The sequence below is a fragment of the Neofelis nebulosa genome, chromosome 10 (assembly GCF_028018385.1).
Source record: "Neofelis nebulosa isolate mNeoNeb1 chromosome 10, mNeoNeb1.pri, whole genome shotgun sequence".
Classification (NCBI taxonomy): domain Eukaryota; kingdom Metazoa; phylum Chordata; class Mammalia; order Carnivora; family Felidae; genus Neofelis; species Neofelis nebulosa.
This window is the reverse complement of record NC_080791.1, coordinates 66,298,847-66,326,840: the sequence shown is the minus strand read 5'-3', so window position 1 is coordinate 66,326,840 and position 27,994 is coordinate 66,298,847. Positions and strand designations below refer to the sequence as shown.

The following is a 27,994-nucleotide window of genomic DNA, read 5'->3' as shown; positions in this document are numbered from 1 at the left end:
AAAACTACCAACCCTGGTACAGAGGAGTGGAGAGTGTCAATTACTCAGTATGAGCCACATACTGATATCTCATCTTTACCCATATAGTCAAAGAAGATTTTTTTTTTTTTTTGGAAAAAACTTAAACTGAAATTCTAAAAAGACAGCCTGCCCTTCAGTCATTCAATCATGCAATCAACATTCCCTCAGGATCTACTATAAGCCAAGTACTATGTTACAAATTAAGGATATAAAGATGAAGAAGAACTTGGTCTCTGCTCACAAAACATTCACAGTTTATTAGGGAAAACAGATATGCAAATAGACAAATTCTAATATAACACCATGTGTAATTCAATAGTTTTTCACTCATTCAAAAGATAAAATTTAGATAGTAATTACGATCTGCCAGAGACAATGCAAAGATACTTAATGTAGTAGTAGCCCATGTCTCCAAGGAATGCCAAGACAATTACAATACAGTGTGATAAGTACTATAATAGAAATAAGCAGAGGGTTCAGAGGGAACTCTGTGGGTTAGAGGAGCTAACCCATCTTAAGAACTAGGGGAAGATTTGCAGAAAAAGTAACATGACAACAGAGTGCAATTCAAAGGATCATTAAAAGTCAGTGTATAGTCACTATGGAAAACCGTATGCAGGATCCTCAAAAAATTAAAAATAGGACTGCCATACAATCCAGCAATCCCACTTCTGGAAATATAATAATATATATATTATAATATACATAATAATAATCCAACGGTAACAAAAACACTAACTCAGGTAAATATCTGTACTCCCATGTTCACAGCAACATTATTTTCAATAGCCCAGACATGGGCTATTTTCCAGATATGGAATTTTTCAATATTTCATGTTTTCCAGATATGGAATTTATCAATATTTTCCAGACATGGAAACAACCTAAGTATCCATTGATAGATGAATGGATAAAGAAATTGTAATACACACACACACACACACACACACACACACACACACACACATATATATAATGGAATATTATTTAGCCATAAAAAATAAGGAAATCCTACAATTTGCAACAACACGGATGGAACTTGAGGGCACTACGCTAAGTGAAATAAGTCAGAGAAAGACAAATATTGTATGATCTCACTTGTATGTGGAATCTAAAAAAAAAAAAACAACAACTCATAGAAAAAGAGATCAGACTTGTGGTTACAGAAGCAGGTGGTGGGGGGAGGGAGAACTGGAATAAGGTGGTCTAAAGATACAAACTTCCAGTTATAAAATAAACAAGTACAAGGGAGGTAATATACAACATAATGACTATAGCTAACACTGCTGTATGACATAGAAAAGTTGTTAAGGATATAATACATCCTAAGAGTTCTCACCATAAGGAGAAAATGTTTCCCCTTTATTTTTTTCTTCCTTCTTTTCTTTTTATTGTATGTGTATGAAATGATGGATGTTAGCTGAACCTATTATGGTAATTATTTCACAATATATGTAAATCAAACCATCCTGTGAGGCTTAAAGTTATTCTGTGATGCAAGTTAATTATTTCTCAATAAAATTGGGGGAAAACAAAATGCAAACAGTTCAAGAATGGGGTAAGGAGAGTTCTAGGTAGAACAATGTGAGAAAGCCCAGAGGTGGAGACAACCATGGTCAGTTCAGAAGTATTGTAGAAGTTTAATGTGAATGGAGCACTTGGTGCTAAAGAGTGGTATGATTCAAGGCTATTTCGTAAGTGCAAATAACAGAAAACACCCTGGGTTCCTTTAAACAGAAAAAGAATTCATCGAAAAAACAATGGGTAACCTCAAAGATCCAACACAAGGGATGGAAAATCTAGGCTCTGAAACTAAGTCATTACCGATGTAGGCTAGTCAGTCCAAACCACAGCTGAAACTATGCATGGTAAGAGTATAGTACAGACACCGCTGCCAATGTAAGAAGAGGCCATCACTGCTGCCACTGACCCAGTCTTTGATCCTCTGTGTCACTCACGAGTGTCTGAACTTTTCAATATCTGAGATGTGAGACAGGTCCTTCCCCCACCAAGGCACTGTGCAATTTCCCAAACATAAGAGTTCAGATACTGGGCAGACAAAAAATAAGTGACCACTGCATGGGGCATAGCTAAAGATGAGGCGAGAGAGAGAGGTGAAGGCCAGATCATAAAGAGCCTTATAATCCATATTAAGGAGTTAGGATTTATCTGTACTGAAAGAGTGGATAGGAGCACCATATACAGCCTGCATTTTAAAAGCCATATTCTGGGACAATAAGATGTACTAAAGAAGGCAGAGTGGCTGGCAGGACAATATGTGCAAAGCATTTCTGTTTGGAGAGATAGAAACAAAGCGTTATGTGTACCAGAAGGAAGAAGTCACTAGCTGACTACACGGAGAAATTTCTCTTGATCCCTAACTAGGACATGTGGTTGGCACACCAGTTCCCCAGGAGTAGGACGATATCCTTTGTGCTCTGCCTGCAGTACCCTGTCTCAGTCTGACACCATTTCTCACACCACAATCATACACAATTGATCCCTTGAAGGGAAAGCAGTAGTTGCTGCTGCAGCATCTTTTTTTTTTCCTTTTTCTTTTTTAACACCATTTATGAGGACTTAGCATATGCTTGGCATTTTATATGCAGTTGCTTACCTAAACTTGCTATTAGCCTTGTAAGGCTAAATATTGCCCCTATTTTACAGATCAGGAAATAGAGGTTCAGAAATATTGAGTACTTTTACCAAGTTCACATGGCTTATAAATATCAGGAAACAGAAGTTCAGAAAAATTGAATACCAAGTTCATGTAGCTGGTAAATATCAAAACTAGCATTTAAATCAAGGTTCAAATGCTGTCTCTTTCCACTATGCTAAACTGCTTATAGAACTCAATAGATGGAGGACATCTATATAATGTAAGACACCTCTATAGGACTAGTTTCACAGGCCACCACCATCAACTCTATCCACCTGCACCCCTAAAAAACACTAAGGGGAAATGACATGTACACAAAAGCATATAGGCTTACCTGAGGAACAAGAAGTGATTCTATGTGGATTATGTGACGAATTATAGGATTCCTGAGGGGGAGTGCCTAGATTTATGGCTAGAAAAGCAAACATAGACCAAATCACAAACAGCTTCATAATTTTAAGAAATAGTCCATAAGAAACTCCCAATTGAAGGGTTTTAGAGCAGAGAATGAGTAGGTCATCTACTGCTCAGATTAGTACTTTACAGAAAAGATGGTATTTGAAGCGGATCTTGAAGTATATTGAAGAGTATGAGGATAAGTAACACAAAAGACAGGAGAAGAAATGGCATGAGCAAAGGTATGGCAGAAACATCACACCAACCAAGTCTGGGGAACAGATACAGGATGAAGGAGACAAAAGCAAGACAGAAGGAAAGATAAAGTTTTCAATTATGAGCATCTTCAACCTGAAGGTCTAGTAAGACATTCAGATGGAGGTGTCCAAAGACAAAGAAGTGGAACTGTAGCGAATGAGGAGAGGCAGACTTGTCAGTCAACTGCCTGCTGATGATGACTGAAGCCATGATGGTCAAATGAGATCACTGACAGAAAACATAAATCAAGAAAAGAGATGGGATCAAAAAACAGAACATCAGGGGATACAGACATTACAAAACTAGAGGAGGAAGAGGAATTATGATGACCGAAAGAACAAAGTGGCAGGAGAACCACAAAGATAAGAAAATTGAGTTAGGAAACAGTTAAGGAAGTTTGATCAACAGTGCCATGCTACAGAGATTAAAAAGGAGTTAAGAACAGACCACTGGTTTTCCAATTTAGGGGTTACTAGTTACCTTCAAGAGAGTCAAGAAGTTTGGGTAAAAATCAGATTGCAATGGCATTAGAAACCAAACAAATTTTCTGGGGCACCTGGGTGGCTCAGTCGGTTAAGCGGCCGACTTCGGCTCAGGTCATGATCTCGCGGTCCATGAGTTCGAGCCCCGCGTCGGGCTCTGTGCTGATGGCTCAGAGCCTGGAGCCTGCTTCCGATTCTGTGTCTCCCTCTCTCTCTGACCCTCCCCCGTTCATGCTCTGTCTCTCTCTGTCTCAAAAATAAATAAATGTTAAAAAAAATTAAAAAAAAAAAAAAAAAAAGAAACCAAACAAATTTTCCATAAATTTTCCCAGGAAATAAGTAGTGGCTTTTTTTTTTTAAACCAAATTCACTGTATATTACTTAATTTTAATAAGTTGTCTGTTGGCTTATTCCTTCTCTAAAATATAATGGCACTATTCTTTAGTTTAGTCATGCTCAATGGTAAAAGCATACTAAATGATGGCATTTACATCTTTTTAAAAAAATACAAAATGAGATCATGTATGAAAAGCTCACAGCTAACATCATACTCAACAGTGAGAAACAGTTTTTCCTCTAAGATCAGAACAAGGCAAGGATGCCCACTCTCACCACTTCTATTCAACACAATACTGGAAGTCTTAGCCAGAGCAATTAAACAAAAAAAGGAAAAAAGAAATATAAAGCATCCAAATTAGAACCGAAAAGTAAAATTATCTGCCAGTAATGTGCTCTTTCTTTTATGTAGAAAACTCTAAAGATTCCACAAAGAAAACCTTTTAGAACTAATAAATTTGGCAAAGTTGCAGAACACTCAGAAATCAGTTGGCAAAGTTGCAGGATACTCAAAAATCAGTTGTGTTTCAATACACTAACAATAAACAATCTAAAAAAGAAAATTTTAAAGTCCCATTTAGTAGAGCATCAAAAAGAATTAAATACTTAGGAATAAACTTAACCAAGAAGGCAAAAGACTTGTACATTGCAAACTACAAAATGTTACTGAAAAAAATTAAAAATGATATAAATAAATGGAAAGACCTCCAGTGTTGATGGGCTGGAAGACTTTATATTGTTAAAACGTCCATACTACCCAAAGCAATGTACAGATTCGGTTCAATCCCCATCAAAATCCCTGTGGCATTTTTTTTTTTTTTTTTTTTGCAGGAACAGAAAACATCATCCTGAAATTCATATGGAATCTCAAAGGACCATGAATAGCCAAAATAATCTTAAGAAGAACAAAACTGGAGGCTTTATACTTCCTAATTTCAAAACATATTACAAAGCTACAGTAATCGAAACAGTATGTATGGTACTTAGCATAAAGAGAGACATATAGACCAACAAAACAGAGAGCCCAGAAATAAACCCTTATATATGTGGTCAAATGATCTTTAACAAGGATGCCAAGACTACACATTGAGGAAAAGATAGTCTCTTCAACAAATGGTGCTAGGAAAACTGAATATCCATACGCAGAAGAAAATGGACCCTTACCTTACACCATATATAAAAATTAATGCAAAAGGGAGTAAAAATCTAAATGTAAGACCTAAAACTATAAAACTAGAAGAAAACTAGGGGAAGAGCTTCATGACATTGGAATACACAATGTTCTCTTAGATAGGACATTAAAAGCCACAGGCAACAAAGCAAAAATAGAGAATCAACTACATCAAACTTAAAAACTTCTGCATACAATGACAACAATCAACAGAGTTGTACGATGGTGAACCAGTCCTTGCTACCCCAGAAGTTACACTCTAAGAGGCATATCAGGTATCAAAAAATAGAGCAACAAAACAACCATCTATATGATGAAAATGTGCTAAATGCTACAATGGGAAAACACATTACAGAGCAGCAGGTTAGCTCTGGGAAGGGCAGGGTGCAACCTGGAGAACCCTCCCTGAGGAAGTGACGATCAAGCTGAGACCTAAAAGATGAACAGGAGTTAGATGCATGTTCTGGGTAGAGGAAGCCTTACAGCAAAGGAGGCAACATGTCTGAAGGCTCTGTGGCAGGAACGGTCTTGGTAATATGAGGAACAGAGAGAAGGCCAACATAACTGCAGAGAAGGGGACAATAAGGGGAGAGGAAGAAAAGGAGGGCAGAGAGGTTGGCAGAGGCCAAATCAAACATGGCCCTGTACACCATGATAAGGATGTTGCACTTTACCTAAAAACAACAGCAAACTATTGAAGGGTATAGGTTCAATATCAAGTGCTTGCTAAATTAAAATAGATCTATAAATTGAGAGCATCACAAGGTCTGTTCTACCTACAAAAGATCTAGGAATCTATGATTCCATACTCTACCCCATCTAAGATTGCAAACTGTGCTCCAAAATCCCAGTTTATATCATACATAATAAATTGCCTCACACCTTTTGGAAAACTAATAATGGCTGCCAATGGTTTCAGGGTGTCCAAATGGAAGATAATATCTTAGAAAGAAATATGTAGAGTTGTTCTTATTTTCTTTTTTTTTTTTTTAATTTTTTTAACGTTTATTTATTTTTGAGACAGAGAGAGACAGAGCATGAACAGGGGAGGGTCAGAGAGAGGGAGACACAGAATCTGAAACAGGCTTCAGGCTCTGAGCTGTCAGCACAGAGCCCGACGCAGGGCTCGAACTCACGGACCGCGAGATCATGACCTGAGCCGAAGTCAGCCGCCCAACCGACTGAGCCACCCAGGCGCCCCTTTATTTTCAACATATATATTTCTTTTCACTAAAATCCATACAAGATAGCAATACTATTTATAGATCTTAATTCTGACTCAAAGTTCTGAAAGTATTTACAAAACTAAAATCACGTGTTCTCTAAACTAGAATTTTCATCCAAACCAGCTAAAGACTAAAGTTCCTATGGCACAGAGTCAGTTCTCAGAAGATAGGGAAATTGGCCAGTTTGATGCTTTAGACATTGGTTGGAGAATATGTTTTCTCAGAAAGCATTCATACTCTTCAATCAATAATTCTACTTCAAATAATCTACCCCAAAAAGGGAATCAGAGTCAGATAAAGATTTACATAGGATAGCACTATTATTTATAAAAGTGGAAAAAAAATAAAAATAAAATATAAGCCCACCAAAAAGGGAATCGTTATAAAGTCATGGTACAAAACGATTATACAGTCACTTAGTAGCTGGGTAACCTTAGACAAGCAACTTAACCCAAAGCCCAGTCCTTCTTTAAAATGGTATTAATGATGGTACTTAACCCATGGAGTTAATATAAAGAATTAATTAGAACATTTGTTTAAAATATTTAGCATAGTTTCTGATACATAGTAAACTCTAAATAAATGTTACCACTTTATCTTTATATTCATGTTTTCAAAAAATTTAATGGCATGGAAAAGGCAATATTTATGTCTTCAATATGATCTAAATTTGAAAAACAATATATACAAAGACAGCTAAAAAAAACAGACTTAAAGCAAACAGATCAAAATGATAGTGACTGCCTTTAGATGGTAAGGTTATGGATGATATGTTTTCTTAATAAATTCCTCTTTTTTCTTAATTTCTAACAATAACCTGTGTTTCCTTTACAATTAAAGAAACTGCTTTTATTATAATATTTCACGTTAATCATCAGGAAGATTCAAATCAAAACACAGTAAGATACCATACTTCATACTTACTAGGATGGCTAAAATCAAAATGATAGGAAATAACAAGCACTGTGAAGATATGAAGAAATTGGAACCCTCATACATTGCTGGTAGGAAAGTAAAATGTGCGTCTGCTTTGGAAAACAGTTTTACAGTTCCCCAAAACGTTAAACATAGAGTTGCCGGAGGGCCTGGCTGGCTCAGTTGGTGGAGCATGCAACTCTTGATCTCAGGGTTATGAGTTCAAGCCCCACAAGGGGCATCAAGCTTACTTAAAATAAATAAATAAAATAAACATAGAGTTGCCATATGACCCAAGAATTCCATTCCTAGGTAGTATACTCATGGGTTAAATACCATCATCATCCAATTTAAAGAGAATTGAAAATGTATATCCACACAAACACCTGAACATGAACACTCCCAGCAAATTTACAATAACCAAAAAGTGGAAACAACACAAAGATCCATAACCGAATAAATGTGCAAACAAAAGGTAGTATAATTATAATGAAATATTCAGCCATCAAAAGGAATGAAATGCCATCACATGCTACAATGTAGATGAATTTGAAGACATTATGCTAAATGAAAGGCAGACACTAAAGGCCTCATATTATAGGAGTCCAGAATAGGCAAATCCATAGAGACAGAAAGTAGATTAGTGGTTTCCTAAGAGTGTGGGGAAGGAGAGAGTGAGTGCTAGTGGGTACAGTTTTCTTGAAGGAAGGTGGGGGAAATATTGTAAAATTGGCTGTGATGATGGCTGCACAAAAAATGTGACTATACCAAGAACCACTGAATTGCACACTTTAAATACTTAAATTGCATGGCATGCGAATACTCAATAAGACTGGTTATTTGAAAAAAAATTATTTAAATTATATCACTCTTAGACTTGTATTGCTGGCCACAGTACTCAAGGGCATAAAGTCATCCATAGTTTTTATCATTTAACCTCTTTATTAACTCAGAAGTTTTTAGTGCTGTATAACTTCACTAATATGATGAAAATGTAGAGTCCAACTTGGCCATTGTGCCAAAATAATCCTATAAACTTTCAAGCAACAATGAAAGAAGAAATAACATGGCTAAAGGACAGTTAAGAAGAATTGCCCAAAAACATAGTCTTGGGTTTTTAAGAGCAATATGACTTCCTATTAAATGATAGTTGTTAGGCACACATTTGAAGACATTTTGATTGCTGAAGGTATATTCATTCAAGTAACAGAAAACTGAAACCTCATTTTATGGAAGAACTGTAATTGACATGAACAGCAAGCATCTGATGTCAGCCTAGGAAAACAATGCAGAGGCTACTAACCTCTAGAGAAGGGACATTGTATTGAACTGAAAGGTTTCTTTTTTTCTTTTATATGTACGTATGTTTCCCAAAAGCCAAAGGCCAAAAAAGAAAATGATTATGGTAGAAAAGCAGCAGATTCCCCAATAAGGACTTGGTATCTTCCCAAGGATTACTGGTTTAAATCATAATAGCCCAGATCAACCTTTAATATGCGGAATCAGGGAAAAGAATTGACAATGATTGAACCCAAAAGCCTAACAGGCTATTAAATCTCATGCAAGAATTAGGTTGCCACATAAATATGTTAAAGCAGACTAGCTTTTGATGTAGTCTATTGGGGATCAGTAGTAAAAAGGTAACAATATACTGCTTTCTTCAATTATTCACTGTCAGATAATCCAGGTATAATGTCTCTTTGCAAAAAGAAAGAGGAGAAAGTTCACAAAAACACTCTTCCTAGATGTTTATAGAATTCCATTCTTTACTAAAGAAGGAATTTAACAAACAAGCAAAAAAATTAAAAAGCCAACACTCAGGGAAGGCAAAATATCTGATACGAGAACATAAGCATATTAATCATTTGATGTCTCAGAAAAGCTGAAAATCAATTCTATCAATGTGAAGAACAGGAATGATAATCTCTGAAGAAGTAAATACAGAAATCAAATGGAAAAATTACTTTTTAGAAAGTGAATTTCAACATAATTTATCTCTTGGTCCCAACCCCTTCAGAATAATTCTAGGCAAAGGCAGAAAACCTCTAAAACAACCTGGGGGAAAACTGAGAAGAATGAACACTAAAGAACACCAGATACTAATCAATCACAAGAAAAGAATCATCTTAAAAACACTTAAGGGGGCGCCTGGCTGCCTGAGTCGGTAGAACATGCAACTCTTAATCTCAGAGATGTGAGTTCAAGTCCCATGTTGGGTGTAGAGATTACTTAAAAAATAAAATAAAATTGGGGTGCCTGGGTGGCTCAGTTAAGAGAAATTAAATGGCTCAGGTCTAAAATCTATCTAACCCCTGGGGCTCCTGGGTGGCTCAGTCAGTTAAGCATCTGACTCTTGATTGCTGTCAGGTCATGATCTCACAGTTCATGTGTTCGAGCCCCCCACTGGGATCTGCGAGAATGGTGCGGAGCCTGCTGGGGATTCTGTCTCTCCATCTCTCTGTTCCTCCCCCACTTTTGCTAAGACTCTCTTTCTCTCAAAATAAATAAATAAACTTTAAAAAAAATCTATCTAACCCTTATCAGTTAGGCAACATTATGCTCTGTTTCCTCCTGAGCTAATTGGAAAGAAGTCCAATTATGCATTGCAGGATTAACATGAGGATCAAATGAGATAGTATACATGTGTGTGTCATACACATATGTATATGACACAGACATATATATCACATCTTGCAAATGTTTGATCATTACTTTATATCTTCTTTGCATAACTGATGACCATCTCTACGTTTTATGTTAACATTCTCCAGTTATTATTGGCATTTTTTCAACAAACTTTCAAAACAAGGCAATAATCTTTGCTCAATTTAAACCCACACCATGGAAACCCTGGCTGCTTTACTTGGACTGAAGGTCTGCCAAAATTCCACTCCAGGTGGCTAAGCAATAATAAACAAGAACTTACTGTTTCATCACATCCTCACTCATTTTGTGAATAAGTTTTTCTCCAAATTTAGTGGCTAATTTTGAACTTTTAAAATACTGCTATATTTTCTCCCCCAGTTAAAAAACTTTAAAAAACCTAAATATGGGTGCCTGGGTGGCTCAGTTGGTTAAGCATCTGACTCTTAATTTCAGCTCAGGTCATGATCTCATGGTCCTGAGATCAAGATTAGAATTCTCACTCTCCCTCCCCATCTGCCCCTCCCCCGCTCCTGCTAGCTCAAAAATAAGTCAATAAAATACCTAAATACCAAAACAAGAAACATTTTAAAACTTAAAATTCAAGATATTTAAAGAAAGTTACACCAACGAGAAAAAAAATGCAGTATTAAGAGTACAGCATTTCAAGATATGAAACCATGTTTCTCTATCCATTCACCCACCCCTCACAAATTCTAGCACTGAAAAGGCAATTTTCAGATTTCTGAGAATGTCCCAATGTTCTATTTATTTTTATTTTATTTTTTCATTTTAGAGAGCACGCACAAGCAGAGATCATGACCTGAGCCGAAATCAAGAGTTGGACACTCAACTGACTTAGCCACCCAGGCACCACTGTTCTATATTTTAATAACGGACATAATTTTTAAGATTAAACACATGCACACAGCAGGTCATCAAACATTTGCAGAATTTAAGACATATTTACTGGGGCACCTGGGTGGCTCACTCAGCTGAGCATCCAACTTGATTGAGTTCAGGTCATGATCTCCATCTTGCAGTTTGTGAATTTGAGCCCCACATCAGGCTTGCTGCTGTCAGCCTGTCAGCACAAAGCCTGCTTCTGATTCTCTGTCCTCCTCTCTCCCCCTCTCCTGCTTGCACTCTCTCAAAAATAAACATTTTTTAAAAAGACATATTTACTTATAATACAACTACAGACCATAAATGAGCCACCTGATCAATGAATAGAACAGCAGCCAGGAAAAAACTCCAGAAAATAGTACAGCATCATACTATGAAGTTTTAATCAGTTTCTGTACAATTTGATTAAAAGATTTTTTATTGAGATATAATTCACATACCATAAAATTTGTACTTTAAGGTATGCAATTTGGTAGTTTTTAATATATTCACAAAGGTTTGCAACCATCATCACTACTTAACTCTGGAACATTTTCATCATCCCAAAAAGAAACCCCAAGCCCATTAATAGTTACTCTCCATTCCCACCTCCCATCAGCATCTGTCAACCACTAATCTACATTGTATCTCCATGTGTTTGCCTGTTTTGGACACATGATATAAATGGAATCACATAATTTGTAGCTTTTGTGAGTTTGATTAAATCTTATATTTCATTATGATGTGGTTTCTCTCTTTTTTTTCCTAATTACTAGGCATGATCAAAGCAATGTTACCATCTTTTCAGGAGAAATACTTTAAAAACGTAACACAGATACACATAAAACAAACACACAAAGAGCAGAAAATTGTATTGTGAGGCTGATATGGAATAACAGATACAGGTACAATGAACACTACATAAATGAACACACTGTAATCTTGACAACCTTTGCTATAAAATTTCTGAAAAACATGTAATTTTAAAAAGAATCCTCACCAACATTTTAGCATTTTCCAAACTACTAATTTAACTTATTACCATAAATTTTAATTACTGCACTTTACTATTATGAAAAAACACTAAACTATAAAAAATGTATACAGCAATAACAATCCAAAGAAGTCACAGAAACAAATATGCAAATAGTTGTGATATTTAGGTGATGGGAAAATACAGTTTTTAAATGTTTTTAAGTTTGTTGTTTGTTTAAGTAATCTCTATACCCAATGTGGGGCTCTAACCCCTGACCCCAAGATCAAGAGTCACATATTCCTCTCAGTCAGCCAGGCACCCCTAAACATACTTTATTTTTAGTTTAAACGTATTATCACTGTCACTTTTTGAAAGACATTTTTAAGGGCACCTGGGTGGCTCAGTCAGCTAAGCATTCGACTTTGGGTCAGATCATGATTTAACAGTTCATGAGATCAAGCCCCATGTCAGGCTCTGTGCTTACAGCTCAGAGCCTGGAGCCTGCTTCAGATTCTGTGTCTCTCTCTGCCCCTCTTCCACTCATGCTGTCTCTCACTCTCGCTCTCTCTCTGTCTCAAAAATAAATAAACATTTAAAAACGGGCATTTTTAAAATACATCCAAAACTTTTCAGGCTTGATGTTATAAATAGGCAAAAGCAGGAATTTCTCAACTGTTCATGTGAATATATGACTACTTCCATATCTAAACTAAATATATACAATATGGAAAGATGACACTAATATACTGTTCAATTATAAAAAATAATTTGAAGAACTATATGTATAGCATCTTAGCCATATGGAAACAAAACACTATCACTTATATAGGTGTGTTTGCATGTATATATTTAAAAGATATTCACCAAACTGTTAACAGTGGTTACTCCTGGAGAATGAGTCTAAAAAGAGTAAAGGGACATTCACTTTTTATTTCACATATTTTTGTATTAACTGCCTATTTAATAATAAGAATATGCTACCTTTCATAATTTTTTAATCACTAATATTTTAATTACTTGAAGGTGCCAACAGTTTAGAGTATTTTCTTCTAAAAAGAAATCAAAGTACATTAATTCACCACCTTATGCCAATTTTCTTTTTTGAGAGAGAGAGTAAAGAGGGGCAGAGGGAGAGGGAGAGAGTGAGAATCTTAAGCAGGCTCCATGCCCACTCATCACAAGTCCGACATGGGTCTCGATCTCACAATCAGGTCTCGATCTCATGATTGGGTCTAAATCTCACAACTGTGGCATCATAACCCGAGCCAATATCAAGAGTCAGACATTTAATTGACTGAGCCACCCAGGCACCCCTTTTTGTGTCAGTTTTTAATTACCCAAACCAAGGGAAAAATTGAACATGGCAGCAAATGCCAATAGGTTATATTTGGCTTCCAAATATATAATAGGTTTTTGTAGATCTTCACTCATAATATACCCCACAAGAAGCACCTGAGTGGCACCCTGAAAAGTCTATGATGAAAACTTGGCTGTACAATAGCTATTTAGTAAAGATAATTAACATCACCTTTAGTATTCACAGTTTACCCTAACATACCCATTCTTTAACAATCATTGCCAATACATGTGGAACCAGAAGTTAACAGCACTCTGAGAGAAGACAGTTACACAGACTAATAGAAAATACAGGTAGCTCTTAATTTCAAAAAAATGAACCAAGCTGGAAAACATCAAACCAAGTTTTAGAAGAGAGGGGAAGAAGAAGAAATAGGAAGCAATATCTCACATTCTTTCTTTCCTTTCTGATTTATCTCATGATGGCTCAAACCTGAACTCTTCAGTGAACTCACCAAAAAGGGGTTCTAGGACCCACTTGAAATGTGCAAATCAAACAGGAAGAATCAAACAGGAAGACATTAGAAGCATACCTTTTCCAAAATGAACTTGTTTAAATACGGCATGTAGCCCTGATTGGAGACGGGCCCCTCATCGTCATCCCTGAAGTGCTCTTCAAGGGCAACAGGGTCATGTGGAACCTTCAGCACCGTGCACAGGTTATGAGAAAGGACCTATGGGGGAAAGAAAGTAGTTTAAAGGCATCCACTACCCAGCACATGGCAGCTTCACTGAACACAATGGCTCAGTGTGTGTTGGTCCTGCCCTAGGGAGAGAAAAATGGAGAATAAGCCAGCAAGTATCGGGTGAGTACTTCTTGGCTGCCAGCTCCTCACTTGTCTGTTACCTCATTCCCTCCCCAGTGTTGATTCACTTCAAACAAGTCTCTGTTACATACCGACAATGAGCCGGCTCCAAGCAAGATCTGTGACTATACATGGGAATAAAAGGCACGGCATAGGGAATACAGTCAATGATATTGTAATAGCACTGTATGGCGACAGATGGTGGCTACACTTGTGGTGAGCATAGCTTAACATACAAAGAAGCTGAATCACTATTTTGTACACCTGAAACTAATGTACATCGTGTTTCAACTCTAGTCAAATTAAAACAAAAATTTTTATCTGTGACTATAATATTCCTTATAGTTTTTTATTAATTGGCCCACATTAGAAAGAAAAAGGAGGTTAAGAGCAAGAGGATGTTTTCAAAATTAAACTTCTCCCCAAGTAGAGCAGTGTCAGAACCGTAAGAGAAAGAACGTGGTGCTGGGCAGCTGCAGCACAGGGTTCTGGACAAAGTAACTGACCTGAGCCACTCACATTTCTCTGGGCTTCAGTGTTCTCACTTGTTCAACACAAAGGGCCAAGTTAATACACAAATGTACCAAATATTAATTAGCAATCTCTAAGTGTTCAAATGTCTCTAAAATTCTACGATACTAGGCTGTTTTCAGCATAAATATAAAAGAACATGAATATAAAAAGCGAAAAGAAATCAAGGGCCTGGTTTAGAAAGAAGAGAAAAATCAATTGCAAAATATCTCAGAAGTCACCAAAATGGTTGAAATCTTTTGCAGAAAATTTGCATTCCATATATAAAGCATTACTGGTCTTGGCATAACCTAAGTGCATACTTTAACAATCAGGTAGTTGAATTAGCAGTTTGGGCTATCTCAGTACTAACCTCATTTCATATTAAATGAAAATTTCAAAATAAAACTTAAATCCCTCCCATTTCATTTGTGCACTCTAAACAAATCAAAATACATAGCTAAGGCTATACTTCCTTCAACAGAGAATCTTATCAGATGTTAAATCAGATGTTAAAAGATTCCATATTTTCTCAGCTCTACGCATTTAATCACTTGAAGAACCACATTCATCTCATTGAAGACTTTCAATGCCATTAAGCAAGTCACTTTTTTCTACATACACATATTTCAGTTAGGATTTTTTAAGATGAAAAAAATTTAACCTATAAAAAGAATATTTGCATATCTTCTCTCTATATTTGTTTTGTTTCTCAAAGCTTCATTTATGTGGAGATCCTTTTCTACATGCTCTGCTGGTTTTAAGGAAGTAAGTAAAGTAAAGGAAGTAAATTCACAAATGGTTATAAATGAAGTAATGAAGACTTTTATCAGCCCCTACAAAGCAGGCTGTGTTTCTCAAGCAAAACCTCTATTTGCCAATAGTAGAGCACATGAAAAGAACACGGTAGAGCTTTTGCTGAAGAATCTTGCACCACAGTCAGCAAAGACCCAAATAGATATTTCCTTTCACTATTTACCTAGTAAAACCTAGGGAGTAATTATCTCCTCCCAAAGAGGTTCTGTGAGGATCAACTTCAAGAATATAAAGTGTTTATACATTTTTTTAAAAACACTTTTCTTTATTTTTGAGCAACAGAGTGGGAGCAGGGGAAGGACAGGGAGAGAGACACACACACACAAACAGATCCGAAGCAGGCTCCAGGCTCTAAGCGGTCAGCACACAGCCTGATGCAGGGCTCGAACCCACGAAGAGTGAGATCATGACCTGAGCCAAAGTTGAGGCTTAACCGACTGAGCCACCCAGGTGCCAAGAATCTAAAGTGTTTAAAAACTGTAATGTACTATAGAAGTAAGAGTTTAGAGAAATAAGCAATTTTCTCAGATAAGGCTCAAAGGTCATTCAAATTTGAAATCATGTAGGACTTTAATCAAAGTAAAAATTCCCAACCACTGGTTAAATTCTGGTGTGTTCATAAAACAATAACAATAAGGAAGCTCCCTGTGGATCCAAAAAGATCCAAAATAAAGTGAAAAAAGCAATATGCTTAAGACTATGTATAGTGTGCCATCTTATATGTAAAAGAAAGAAAAAATGAGAAACTCTAAGAGGATATGTAAGAAACTAATAACAGTAGGGGGAAGACTAGCTTGATGGTACACCAGGGGTAGAAGACTTTTCACTGTACCTCTCTTTTTCTTAAGTTTGAAAAAAATTTTACCTATTCAAAAGTGTTCTATTTAAAAATTACACAGGTATTTTTAAAAAGTGGCTGACCTAAGGTCATACAGCTAAATCTATCCTTGAAGTCTATATTTTTTCTTCTACATTAACCTACCTATTCTCTAGAGGTTAGGTATAAAAGGAAGACATATTCCACAGCAATGTACCATGATTAACAGATGAGTGAGAAGTAAGGGCAATAAATGAGTTCAGAAAGGAAAAACAATGTGTGCTAAGGTGACTTCACAGAGGACATGAAATGTAACCTAGGCCTTAAAACAAGGAGAGCTTTTTGGATAGGAAAGGGCAATTGGAGGCTTTCAGATAGGGAAATAACTTGAGAAAAGTAGATGATTAATGTAAACGCTTCAGGGTACAAAAAGAAGACACCAATCTCTCCCACACCTCCCTTGCTCTACCTTTGGGTTTCACAGATCTTCCAATTAAAGTCCTGGCAGGGTCTTTGGATGCCATACTGTCATCTTTTTCATCTGACAGATGATGAGTACTGGCTCAAAGAGATATAAATGTATTAATTTTTTTTTAAATAGGGTTATTTAGCAGAACTGAGACTAGAACTCAGGTTTTGTAATACCTGGTCCAACACTCTCTAGTAATAAGGAACATCATGGTTTTAGTTCTCTAAAATCAACAATGTTCTTTGTATGTGTAGGTGCTTGGTTCAAATCAGTGATCCCACTAAAGATTTAGATTTGAACTCTAGACTTCAGCCTTGGACAATTAAACAGCACTTTCGTGAAACAGAGGGATAGTGGAATTCAATGACAATTTTCTTAACCGCCTTTATCTTTATTTAAACAAATAGTGAGAGAGAGGGGGGTGGGAGGGAGGGGAGGGTGGGTGATGGGTATTGAGGAGGGCACCTTTTGGGATGAGCACTGGGTGTTGTATGGAAACCAATTTGACAATAAACTTCATATATTGAAAAAAAAAAACAACAACAACAACAAATAGTGAGAGAGACAGGACTCAATAGTAACAAGGACCCTGGAGGAGACCTGAGCACCAGCCCTGCTCGTGCAGTGTGTTCCTGTTCAGTGGTTTGCCACTTGCTGTTTTATAATGGTTTAATGTTTTGCTGTTTATTCGCTCAGTCAGTATCCTTACTGCAGAATAAGGTGTTAATCTTGCTTCTAACAAAAAAAATTTTTAAGTCCAATCCTTAACTGTCAACCCAAACTCATTTTATGAATTTAGCAAAAAGAGCTATAATTTGATCAGAAATTCAGCTTTTTTCAATATGGCCTAGAATAGAGAAGTCTTCAAACAAAATAACAAACTGGATAATAGCTCAATGAAAAGGTTTTGTTACTAAAAGAGAAACAAACCATTGTGTGCTATCTTTAAACTTAAAAAAAAATTTTATGAGCAATTTTTTAAAAGCCTAGACAGTATCTCAAGTTTTTTTTAAACAAAAAATAAAATGTATAAAGAAACTAGAATCTTGAAGGCCAGAGTATAAACTATTAACAAGAAGTAAACACTCCATAAGCTTGTCCAGTAGGTTATTATGCTTTTCAGAGTAGACTTATATCATCCATCGGTTGGTTTTAGTCTTGCCCCTGAGAAAGTAGGTATTACTACTATTTCACAGATGAAGAGGCTGAGTCAGAAATTACGAGATGTGCCCAAATCACAGAGTTTTATGTGCAGTGAAACTGGGACTAGAACCTAAGTCTCCTGCTCTGATGCCCTTTTCTCATTTGCCACTTTCCTTCTCTTTCTGGAAACACAGAGAGCCCTATGACTGTGTAGCTGTACATGCACGTTGTAGCTAATTTGCAGTGATGGACTGACTGCTCCTCCCCCAGCCCTACCTAGTCAGCTCTCCAGGACCCAACAAGATGGCTCCACTACTTTGTGGAGCCGAGTTAAATCCACTGGTGAAGAATATATGTCAGAACACTGAGACCATTCTCTCTCAAGGGGCCCCCATCTCCTAGTATCTACCTTTGGGGGAATGAGTTCCAAGAGGGAGTAGCCCCCTCTGCAGATGAGGAAGCTGGAAAGCAGATCAGAACAAAAGCAATCGGGAGGAAACAAGGCTGCAAGTTCTCAGTTTGTATAAGGACTGCCCCTGAATCACTCTAATCAGAGTGTTTGCAAGTTTCTCAAAAAAGTTGAATTTATCCAACTTCAAATGCCAGCTCCTCCAAAGGCCATTCTTTTAGCGCCCACATGATTGCTAAGCAACTTTGTTCTCATTCCCCTGATTTGAAGAATAAACTATTGTCACTACAATAAAAGATCCACGTCCATGCCAAAAACCCATCTCTCCCATTCTTTCAGAGCCATCTACTATTGCCTCTGCAGGGCCTTTGCTGACAAGAGATGACTAATTAACTGCATGAGCCCTGTTCGTTGGTCTGTTCCTGTTCAGTGGTTTGCCATTTACCCTTTTTATGTGCTTTGCTCCAACTATCATGAAAACGAAATCAAGGATGATGAACAACTAAATGGTGTTTTAACACACAAGTGCATAATGTTTACCCTCCTCCCTCCCAAAGATGTAGAGATTATAAAGGTTCTCTGAAATGTGCCCCACACACACACACAAGTCACAGTTTCCCTTTACAGGATGTGCGTAATGGACAAACTTCAACACTGAAGAAAAGGGGGGTGGGGATCTCCATTCCAACAAGCTTATCTGAACTAACACAATCATAGAATTATAACTCATAGTAAGCAATCTTTTTTTAAAACATGAAAATTCCTGTCTGATTTATAAAATTTCATGCTAATGGCGAATTACCAGAAAACTCTTCCTAACAATGAACCAGAATGACCAATTTCCTACCGGTGTTATGCCCTGCCTTAAGAGCATTGTCTTAATAGAGGTCCTGCCCCTTACCACATAGAGTCATTTTCCCTTTCCTGACAATATCCTTTCATCCTGCTTATCACTGTTTTAAGTCTTGCTTGCTTTCTCTTAAATTATCTTCATTGTATTCAGTCTCAGAAATCTCAAAGTCAATGTTGACTCAGTCCCTAAATGCAATTACCATCCTAGACACTTTTACCAAATTAATTTTAAAGTAAGGCTTCCATCACATTATCCTCTCATCTAAAATTCATCAAAAGCCTACAGAAGCAAGACCCAAATAAGTTCTCAGCCCTGTATTTAAGTCACTAGACAAGTCAGGCCCTCTTTATCTTTCTAGCTTTTTTTTCCTGCTGCTATGCACCAACTGTACAAATCCCACCAAACAAGTTTACTCACTGTATCCCACCCAAACTCTGCACAACCCCCCCTTCCCTCAAGGCCTCTGCTCCAACCACCCCTAGGCCTCCATTTCTACCTAAAATAAATGCCATCCTTTTCAGAAGCCTCCACCACCCAAAATCAAGATAGGCTTTCCTCACTTTGCATCTCCCAATCACTTTGTAGCTCTTATCTTATACTACCACACATGATTTTGCTCTCCCATAAGATGGTAAATTTCTGAAAGAAAGGCCCATGTTTTACCTATCCTTGCATTCCCACGGCACCTAACATGCTATTCAAAAGGCAGAAGGCTTTTGGGGCGCCTGGGTGGCGCAGTCGGTTAAGTGTCCGACTTCAGCCAGGTCACAATCTCGCAGTCCGTGAGTTCGAGCCCCGCGTCAGGCTCTGGGCTGATGGCTCGGAGCCTGGAGCCTGTTTCCGGTTCTGTGTCTCCCTCTCTCTCTGCCCCTCCCCCGTTCATGCTCTGTCTCTCTCTGTCCCAAAAATAAATAATAAATTTAAAAAAAAAAAAAGGCAGAAGGCTTTCAATAAATTAAAATCAATTTCAATAAATGCTGAACAAATTCTTTCTAAAAATTCTTTCAACAGTAAAACCATATTATTTTAACAATGACAACAATCTTAGGGAATGTCCTACTCCTATCTCCTTATTTCACAGATAAGAACACTGGGGCCTGAGGCTTAGCCTAAGTCAAACACTGATTAGTAACAAAACAAGGATGAGAACCCCAGTCTATCCGCGTGTCCCACAATAACAGCATGCTAGAACATTCCCTTCTGTCTAGTTACTGGGTCATTCTCCGCAAACTCTAAGAAACCTTTACTGGCCCTCCTGTCCACTGAACTCCTATTCAGCATTTGAATGAATGACTTCATATGCTAGCAGTATCTCAAATACCTAACTGCAGCTCAGTGATGGAGGGAACCTTTCATAACACTTATATCCACATCCTTCACAGAGACTACTAGTAAGAGCATAGCACTTATGAACAGACTATGGCAGCACATCTAACTCAAAACCACCTGTTGTGATGTTGTCCATAGACTATATGCCACTAAACTACCTACAGTAAATGCTACAGGATTGCATTCTAAATGAACCATCTTTAATAAGTTATTTCAGATACTTCATTAACTTATTCCTATTCAGATATCAAACTGACAATATCAGTAAATTTGACCACATAAAAAGTGTTTTAATTTTCCTTTAAAAAGAGACACCATAGGGGTGCCTGGGTGGCTCAGTTGGTTAAGCAGCCAACTCTTGATATTAGTTCATGTCATGATCTCACCGTTCATGAGATCAAACCCTGCATCAGGTTCCGCCCTGCTTGGGATTCTCTCTGTCTCTCTCTGCCCCTCCTCTGCTCTCTCTCTCTCTCTCTCTCAAAATAAATAAAAATAAATAAACATTAAAAAAAGAGACACCATAAAGACACCATAAAAAGGCAGATAGCTCCAAAATTCAAATTACTCATAGAAATTAAGTAAAAGATGAAAGCCTATTTAAAAATGGACATGGGGCGCCTGGGTGGCTCAGTTGGTTAAGCGTCCGACTTCAGCTCAGGTCATGATCTTGCGGTCTGTGAGTTCGAGCCCTCTGTCGGGCTCTGGGCTAATGGCTCTGAGCCTGGAGCCTGCTTTCGATTCTGTGTCTCCCTCTCTCTCTGCCCCTCCCCCGTTCATGCTCTCTGTCTCTGTCTCAAAAATAAATAAACATTAAAAAAAAATTAAAAATGGACAATGGACATGTATGGAAAATTCACAAAAAAAACTAATGACTAATAAAAATAGGAAAAGAGGCTTATCCTTACTAGTAATCAAAACAATGCAAATTAAAAGAGCTATTACTTATTGCCTGAGTAACAATACCTGGTATTTAAACAGATATATAAGGGAGTAAGGATTGCCACCACTCAACACTGGAGAAGGAATAGAGAAGGTTTTCTCCATCACTACTGACATTTTGGACCCCATAATTCTTTATTCAGGGAGCAGGGGGAGGTGTGTCCTAGGCATTATGGGATGTTTAGCATCATCCCTGGCTGAGAGCATCCAAACATCTGAAATATCTATGAACAGGAAAGTGGTTAAAGAAAACATGATTCATCAAAACAGTGAAATAGTTCACAGCCGTTATTAAGAATGGTTGTCTGTATCTATGTGCAGTGATAATGGAAAGATGACCCTGGGGTGCCCAGGGTGGCTCAGTCAGTTAAATGTCAGACTCTTGATTTTGGCTCAAGCCATGATCTCACATTTTTGTGAGATTGAGCCCTGCCCCACATCAGGATTCACGCTGACAGCAGTCTGCTTGGGATTCCCTCTCCCTCTCTATGTGCCCCTCCCTCTCCCTCCCTCCCTCCCTCTCTCTCAATAAATAAACTTGAAAGAAAGAAAGAAAGAAAGAAAGAAAGAAAGAAAGAAAGAAAGAAAGAAAAGAAAAGATGACCCTAACACTTGTTCAAGAAAAGTGATTACAAAAGCATATGAAATATAGTCCCATATATATGAAAGGATATATATGTATGTGTATATGCATGTGTGTATGCGTACAAAGCAAGGAAGGGGAGGAAAAAGGAGGGATACAGATGTTAGAAAGACATTCACTGAAAAGTTAATTGCATCTGCCTTTGGTCATGGAATTTTCAGTATTTTACCTTTACCTCTATACTTCAATATGTTGTCTGAATATTCTATGTATTATCTTTATAATCAGAAAAAGTGAAATTTGTAGGTTGTGGAAAATTTTTAAATGAAATATGTCTAGGGGTTACAGCTAGAGAATACCAATAAAATTACAAAATATGAAAAGAGAGATCATTATAGGACTATAGAGTTGATAAAATTAACTCCGTTCAGTCACCCAAAAGAACTATCCTTTGCTATGTCTCTTGAAGAAGCCACTTAATGGGCAACAAAGGCTCCCAATGTAGGATAGCTTCCTTAGATTTCAGCCTCCCACCTGACTACAACATAAACAAATGTCTTTAAGAAGATCAATCACAAAAAAAAAAAAAAAAAATTTAAAAAAAGGGGCGCCTGGGTGGCGCAGTCGGTTAAGCGTCCGACTTCAGCCAGGTCACGATCTCGCGGTCCGTGAGTCCGAGCCCCGCGTCGGGCTCTGGGCTGATGGCTCGGAGCCTGGAGCCTGTTTCCGATTCTGTGTCTCCCTCTCTCTCTGCCCCTCCCCCGTTCATGCTCTGTCTCTCTCTGTCCCAAAAACTAAATAAAAAACGTTGAAAAAAAAAAAAAAAAAAAAAAAAAAAAAGAAGATCAATCACTTGGGGTGCCTGGGTGGCTCAGTCGGTTAAGCATCCGACTTCGCCTCAGGTCATGATCTCACAGCTTGTGAGTTCAAGCCCCACACCAGGCTCTGTACTGACAGCTCGGAGCGTGGAGCCTGCTTCAGATTCTGTGTTTCCCCCTCTCTCTGCCCCTCCCCTGCTCATGCTCTGTCTCTCTCCGTCTCAAAAATAAATAAAAACATTTAACAAAATTAAAAAAAAAAAGAAGATCAATCACTTAAAATGGGACACCTGGGTGGCTCAGTCAATTAAGTATCAGACTCTTCATTTCAGCTCAGGTCATGATCTCACAGTCATGGGATTGAGCCCCGCATTGGGCTCAGTCTACTTGGGACTCCCTCTCTCTCTCTCTCTCTCTCTGCCCCTCCCCTGCTTGTGCTTGCTCTCTCTCTCTCAACATAAATAAACTACAGAAGGAAAAAAAAATTGTTTTTGAAGATTTAACTCCAATAAGTGTCTGTCTCTGTCCCACCACTGTAAGTTCCATAAAGGGAAGGTCTATATTTTATCCATCTATGCAATACCAAAACCTAATAAAGTACCTGATGAGAGAGTACCTGCTGTTCAACAAATGTTTGCTAAATGAGCCCCGTTTAAGAATTTTCTTTTCTCTCTCTCTCTTTTTTTGTTTTTGTTTTGTTTTGTTTTTGGTGTTTGTTTTTGTTTTGTTTTGTTTTGTTTTTTTGGTTTAGTTTGCTTCTCCATCTTTACCTAGTTCTGGGTCTTTGAATTTATTTCACTATATTACAACTATATTCCACAAGAGAGAATTTTTGTTTTATTGGAATCTCTAATTCAGATCACTTTTAGAGTAAAAAACAATGCCCCCATTAGTTATTAACACCACCAGAACTAGCAGGCATAATTCATCTGACTGAGGTCTAGTAAAGCAATCCAGTTCCTCAAAATATGAGTAGAGATTTTTGAGGAAATGACTCAATAAGAATAAGTGTTAAGAGAGAACTCTATAACAGAAGAGAGAAAAATTAGTACAATAGTTCAATATAGTACAATCTTCTCCAAAAGAAAATCTCAAGCCACAATGTACACCCAAGGTAATGTTAAAGATCACAAATCTGAGGTTTAACTTTGCTGTCCTCTCTCCTAACCACTCTGTCTTTATGGTCTCCATAATATGGCTTCCATCCCTATCAATCTCATGAAATTTCTTTTTCAAAAGGATTCTGTGGCAGACAGAGATGTACTACTCAGATCCCTCAAGAAAGGAACTGCTACCCAGCTACAAGGACTGTGGTTAGCTAAGAGCCTCCAGCTGTTAGTATTTTCAGGGTCCCCCTCAGCCAATGGACTGAGCAAGATGGTGACATCATTTGCTCCCAGTTTTGTCAAGTCCCTATCTCTGTTTGACAGTTTCTTTTCCCAATCTTGCTTCCTCTTTTTTTTTCCATTGGTGTTTCTCCCCAATAACCCTTTTGCACTCCCAACTCTGTCTCAGCATCTGCTTCCTGGAGAACCCAACATGGGACAGATACCTTCTGAACAAATCACTCTCCCAAGTCTCTGGCACTTGGCAATCTGGATCATCCCCCTTCTCTTAGACTTATTTTGGTTCTTCTCCTTCCTCCACAAAGGTGCCTACCTCCCTCACCCCTCATTCTCCCAATGTGGACATTTCCCAAAGCTCAATTTTCAGTCCTGCGTTCTTCTTTCTCCTTATTCCCTTCTTCAAAAGTGCTTTTATTTGGACAACGCTAAGTCATCTCTATTCTAATAATTCTCAGGTCTCCTTCCAGTTTTGCCCTGTCAACTGAACTCTGATTTATATCTCTAACTAATACTAGATCTGCTTCACATCCAAAAAATCCAAAGGAGGACTCATCATCCTTCTCCCCAAAACAGGTTTCCCACCCTGATTCTGACTTCGGCACTACCATTCCTTTAACAACAAAATTATGGAATCTCCTCTTCTTGTACCTCTTTTACTTACAGTTTACCCTGCTGCTAAATCTAATTCAGCACCCCCAGTGCCAGCTCCTCTCTCCACTGAGTGAGGTGCTCTATCAGTTTAGGGCTAACCAGAGCATGTAACGCTGGGGAAACAGGGGCTCCTTGCCCCCAGCAGCAGGTCCCATTCTCCCTTCTGAGACCCCAACAAAGAGCTGCTGCATAGCAAACACTCAACAGGATATGACTGTGGTAAACACATCAAACTAACATAGTTAAATTAGAAGGCTAACCTTCAAAGATCTCATCTGGTACTTCACATTTTACAAATGAGAAAACAAGCCCAGCAAGAAGTGACTTCCCATGGCCACACAAGTATCAGAGCACAGACAGATTTCCTGACTCCCCAACTAGTGCTCTCTTTGAACTTTTTCCTGCATTTCCAAGGGATTACTTTCCAAATCTTTCATCACAGATATTCTTATGGACCAGTTTGACACATCCCTTAAGGTCAGTGACAAATGTCTCTCTTCCTCTAGAAGCATTCTCTGGCCTAACTCCTCCAATCCTCGCTGTAAGCAAGGTAGGTTCCCCTCTTCTATGCTTCCAGCACTTTTTTTTTTAGGTGAAAGTTTAAACAGAGTAGGAAAATTGGCACTTGTCATTACACAAAAATTATAGAATTGATCTTAAAAATCACTATCTTGCAGCCACCAATGAAATAATTGATTATATGCCGGTGTCATGAATAGATTCCACAAGCATTAGGGGAAATGTGTACTTTCTTTATCTCACTATATTTGAATTACCAGTTTACTGGTCTGTATCATTCATAAGACTAAAAGTTCTATAAAGGTAAGAAGCGTATCTGTTTTGATTCCTACCGCCACCATCCCAGTCTGGCATTCATCAACTTACTCATCAACTGTTACAGAGCTCCCAATTGGTTTCCCCATCTTCAGCCTCTCACCTCTAATTACCACACTCATATCATCAGAATAACCTCAAAACTCTACCACTTTTATATCTACCCAAAAGTTTTAGTAACTTCTCTGCTTTACAGGATCAGGTCTGAACTACTGATCCTAATATAGTCAGCCAACAAATGTATGTTAACCATCTATTCTGTCCAAGAATAAAAATATCTAAAATGTAGCCCAACATCCATATGGCAAGGCAGATAATGTTCCACCCTCCCAGAGCTGCTTATGCAATGAAGTAGAATACCTTCAATACTGTCCATCTAACCAGAACAACTTTTATCCTAACTAGTATCACTTCTTCTGGCTAGTACACCATGTTCACATACACTACTCTCCTGATCCAAAATCAAATATAGTTGATTACCAAACAAAGCTAATTATTCCTGAAGAAGCAAAAGGTATAGAAGGCACAGAAGAATCCTAAGATGAAAAAATTAGTTTTTCCAAAATTGTAGCAATGTCTCCCTAATCACAAGATCTCATTATATATGAAATTCAACTATATGCAGATTTACTCCTAAATACGTTTCCACAATTAATTCTGAGAACTGAAGTTTCAAGTAGACGCAGAGTTTAAATTAAAAAAAAAAAAAAGGAACCTGAAGGTACAATTAGATGAAGGAAATAAAGCAGAAAGCAGAGCAGAAAAATAGATTTATGAAATGAATCCCTGGGGAAGGTAAAGGAAGCTGAGACAAAGGGCTACCTCAGACTTATGTTATAGGAAAGGAACCGGGATACACATAAGAGAGACTGTGTAGGCAAGTTGGAATATCTCGAGTCCCAATTGCTAATTATCCACTGAGGGGATACTATAATAAAAACCCTCCTGTTGAGAGGGAATGAGAACATAGCTACTCTGTGATGGCACAGAGTAAGTGAGAAAAGGTCATTCAAAGCCTCTTCTGTCTCTAGCTTCCAGGTACTATGTACCTCAAGATTATAGTGAGACCCCAAAGGAAATACAAAATGGTGATCAAGAAGGTTAAGAACTCTGAGTCATAAGATTAGAAATGCACACTGGCGCTTCAGATGGAGGGCCATACGCATACACACAGTGCCTCACAGTTTGTGTATTATCTTTAATAAAGTATAAGTTTACATGTTATTTCAAAAAAAAAAAAAACCCCAAATTTCCAAGTTATCCCACTGACAAGTTATTAGCAAATAAGAAATGAAGAAAGGAAATCACCCAGAATCCATTATTACCATTTTAAGATTTCTAAATGTCTCTTACATGCTCTTTATTTGGAGAGCTGTCTTTACTGCTTTGTTTTGGTAAATATAAAAAATATTTACAAAAAAAAAAAATATTTACAAAGACTTTTATAGGCTCACTCCTGATTCCAATCCCCTAACCCCATTTTTTGTAATCAGATTTTTAGTTCCTCAACAGAAATAACTTCTACCACAGTGATTAATAGAAACATAACACTAAAGATTAGGGAGAAAATATACATGCCAAGTTCACAAGAATTAACCATATTTTTACATTGTGTTTCACACAATAAAAGCCCTTTACTGCAACTTGCTTCCTTTATACAGTTGTCCTACTTATGCACAGGAGATATTCCAAGACTCCCAGTTGATGCCTGACACCATGGATAATACTGAACCCTAGATACGTGTTTTTTCTGATACACACATACTGCTTCCAGATCACAGATGACTGCAGGTAACTGAAACCATAAAATTCGAAACTGCAGATAAGTGGGGACTACTGTATTTTCTTTTTTTTTTTTTTTGTAATTTTTTTTTTTTAATGTTTATTTTTATTTTTGAGACAGAGAGAGACAGAGCATGAACGGGGGAGGGTCAGAGAGAGGGAGACACAGAGTCGGAAACAGGCTCCAGGCTCCGAGCTGTCAGCACAGAGCACGACGCGGGGCTCGAACTCACGGACCGCGAGATCATGACCTGAGCCGAAGTCGGCCGCCCGACTGAGCCACCCAGGCGCCCCGACTACTGTATTTTCAACTGACACATTGGCCAGGCTCAATTACTTTTGTAACTAATAAAGTTAAACATTTTTGAGGCTAAATGCCTACGTTGGAACAGAACATGTGACATTATTCATAAGATACATAAACCAACCGGAAAGCAAAGAATGAAAGATATTTTGTTGAGGGGTGCCTGGTTGCTCAGGCAGTTGAGTGTTCAATGTTGGCTCAGGTCATGACCTCATGGTTTGTGGGTTTGAGCCCCACATCGGGCTTGCTGCTGTCCAT

General features: G+C 37.8%; 1 protein-coding gene across 1 annotated transcript in view; it reads right to left on the bottom strand.

Annotated features, from left to right (window-relative positions):
* The window catches only part of SWAP70 (switching B cell complex subunit SWAP70), a 78,893-nt gene that overhangs the window by 38,837 nt on the left and 12,062 nt on the right, over window positions 1–27,994 (bottom strand). Inside the window, exon 2 of the mRNA XM_058688204.1 lies at window positions 13,858–13,998. Coding sequence (XP_058544187.1) covers window positions 13,858–13,998 — 141 coding nt within the window. The remainder of the gene's footprint in view (window positions 1–13,857; window positions 13,999–27,994) is intronic.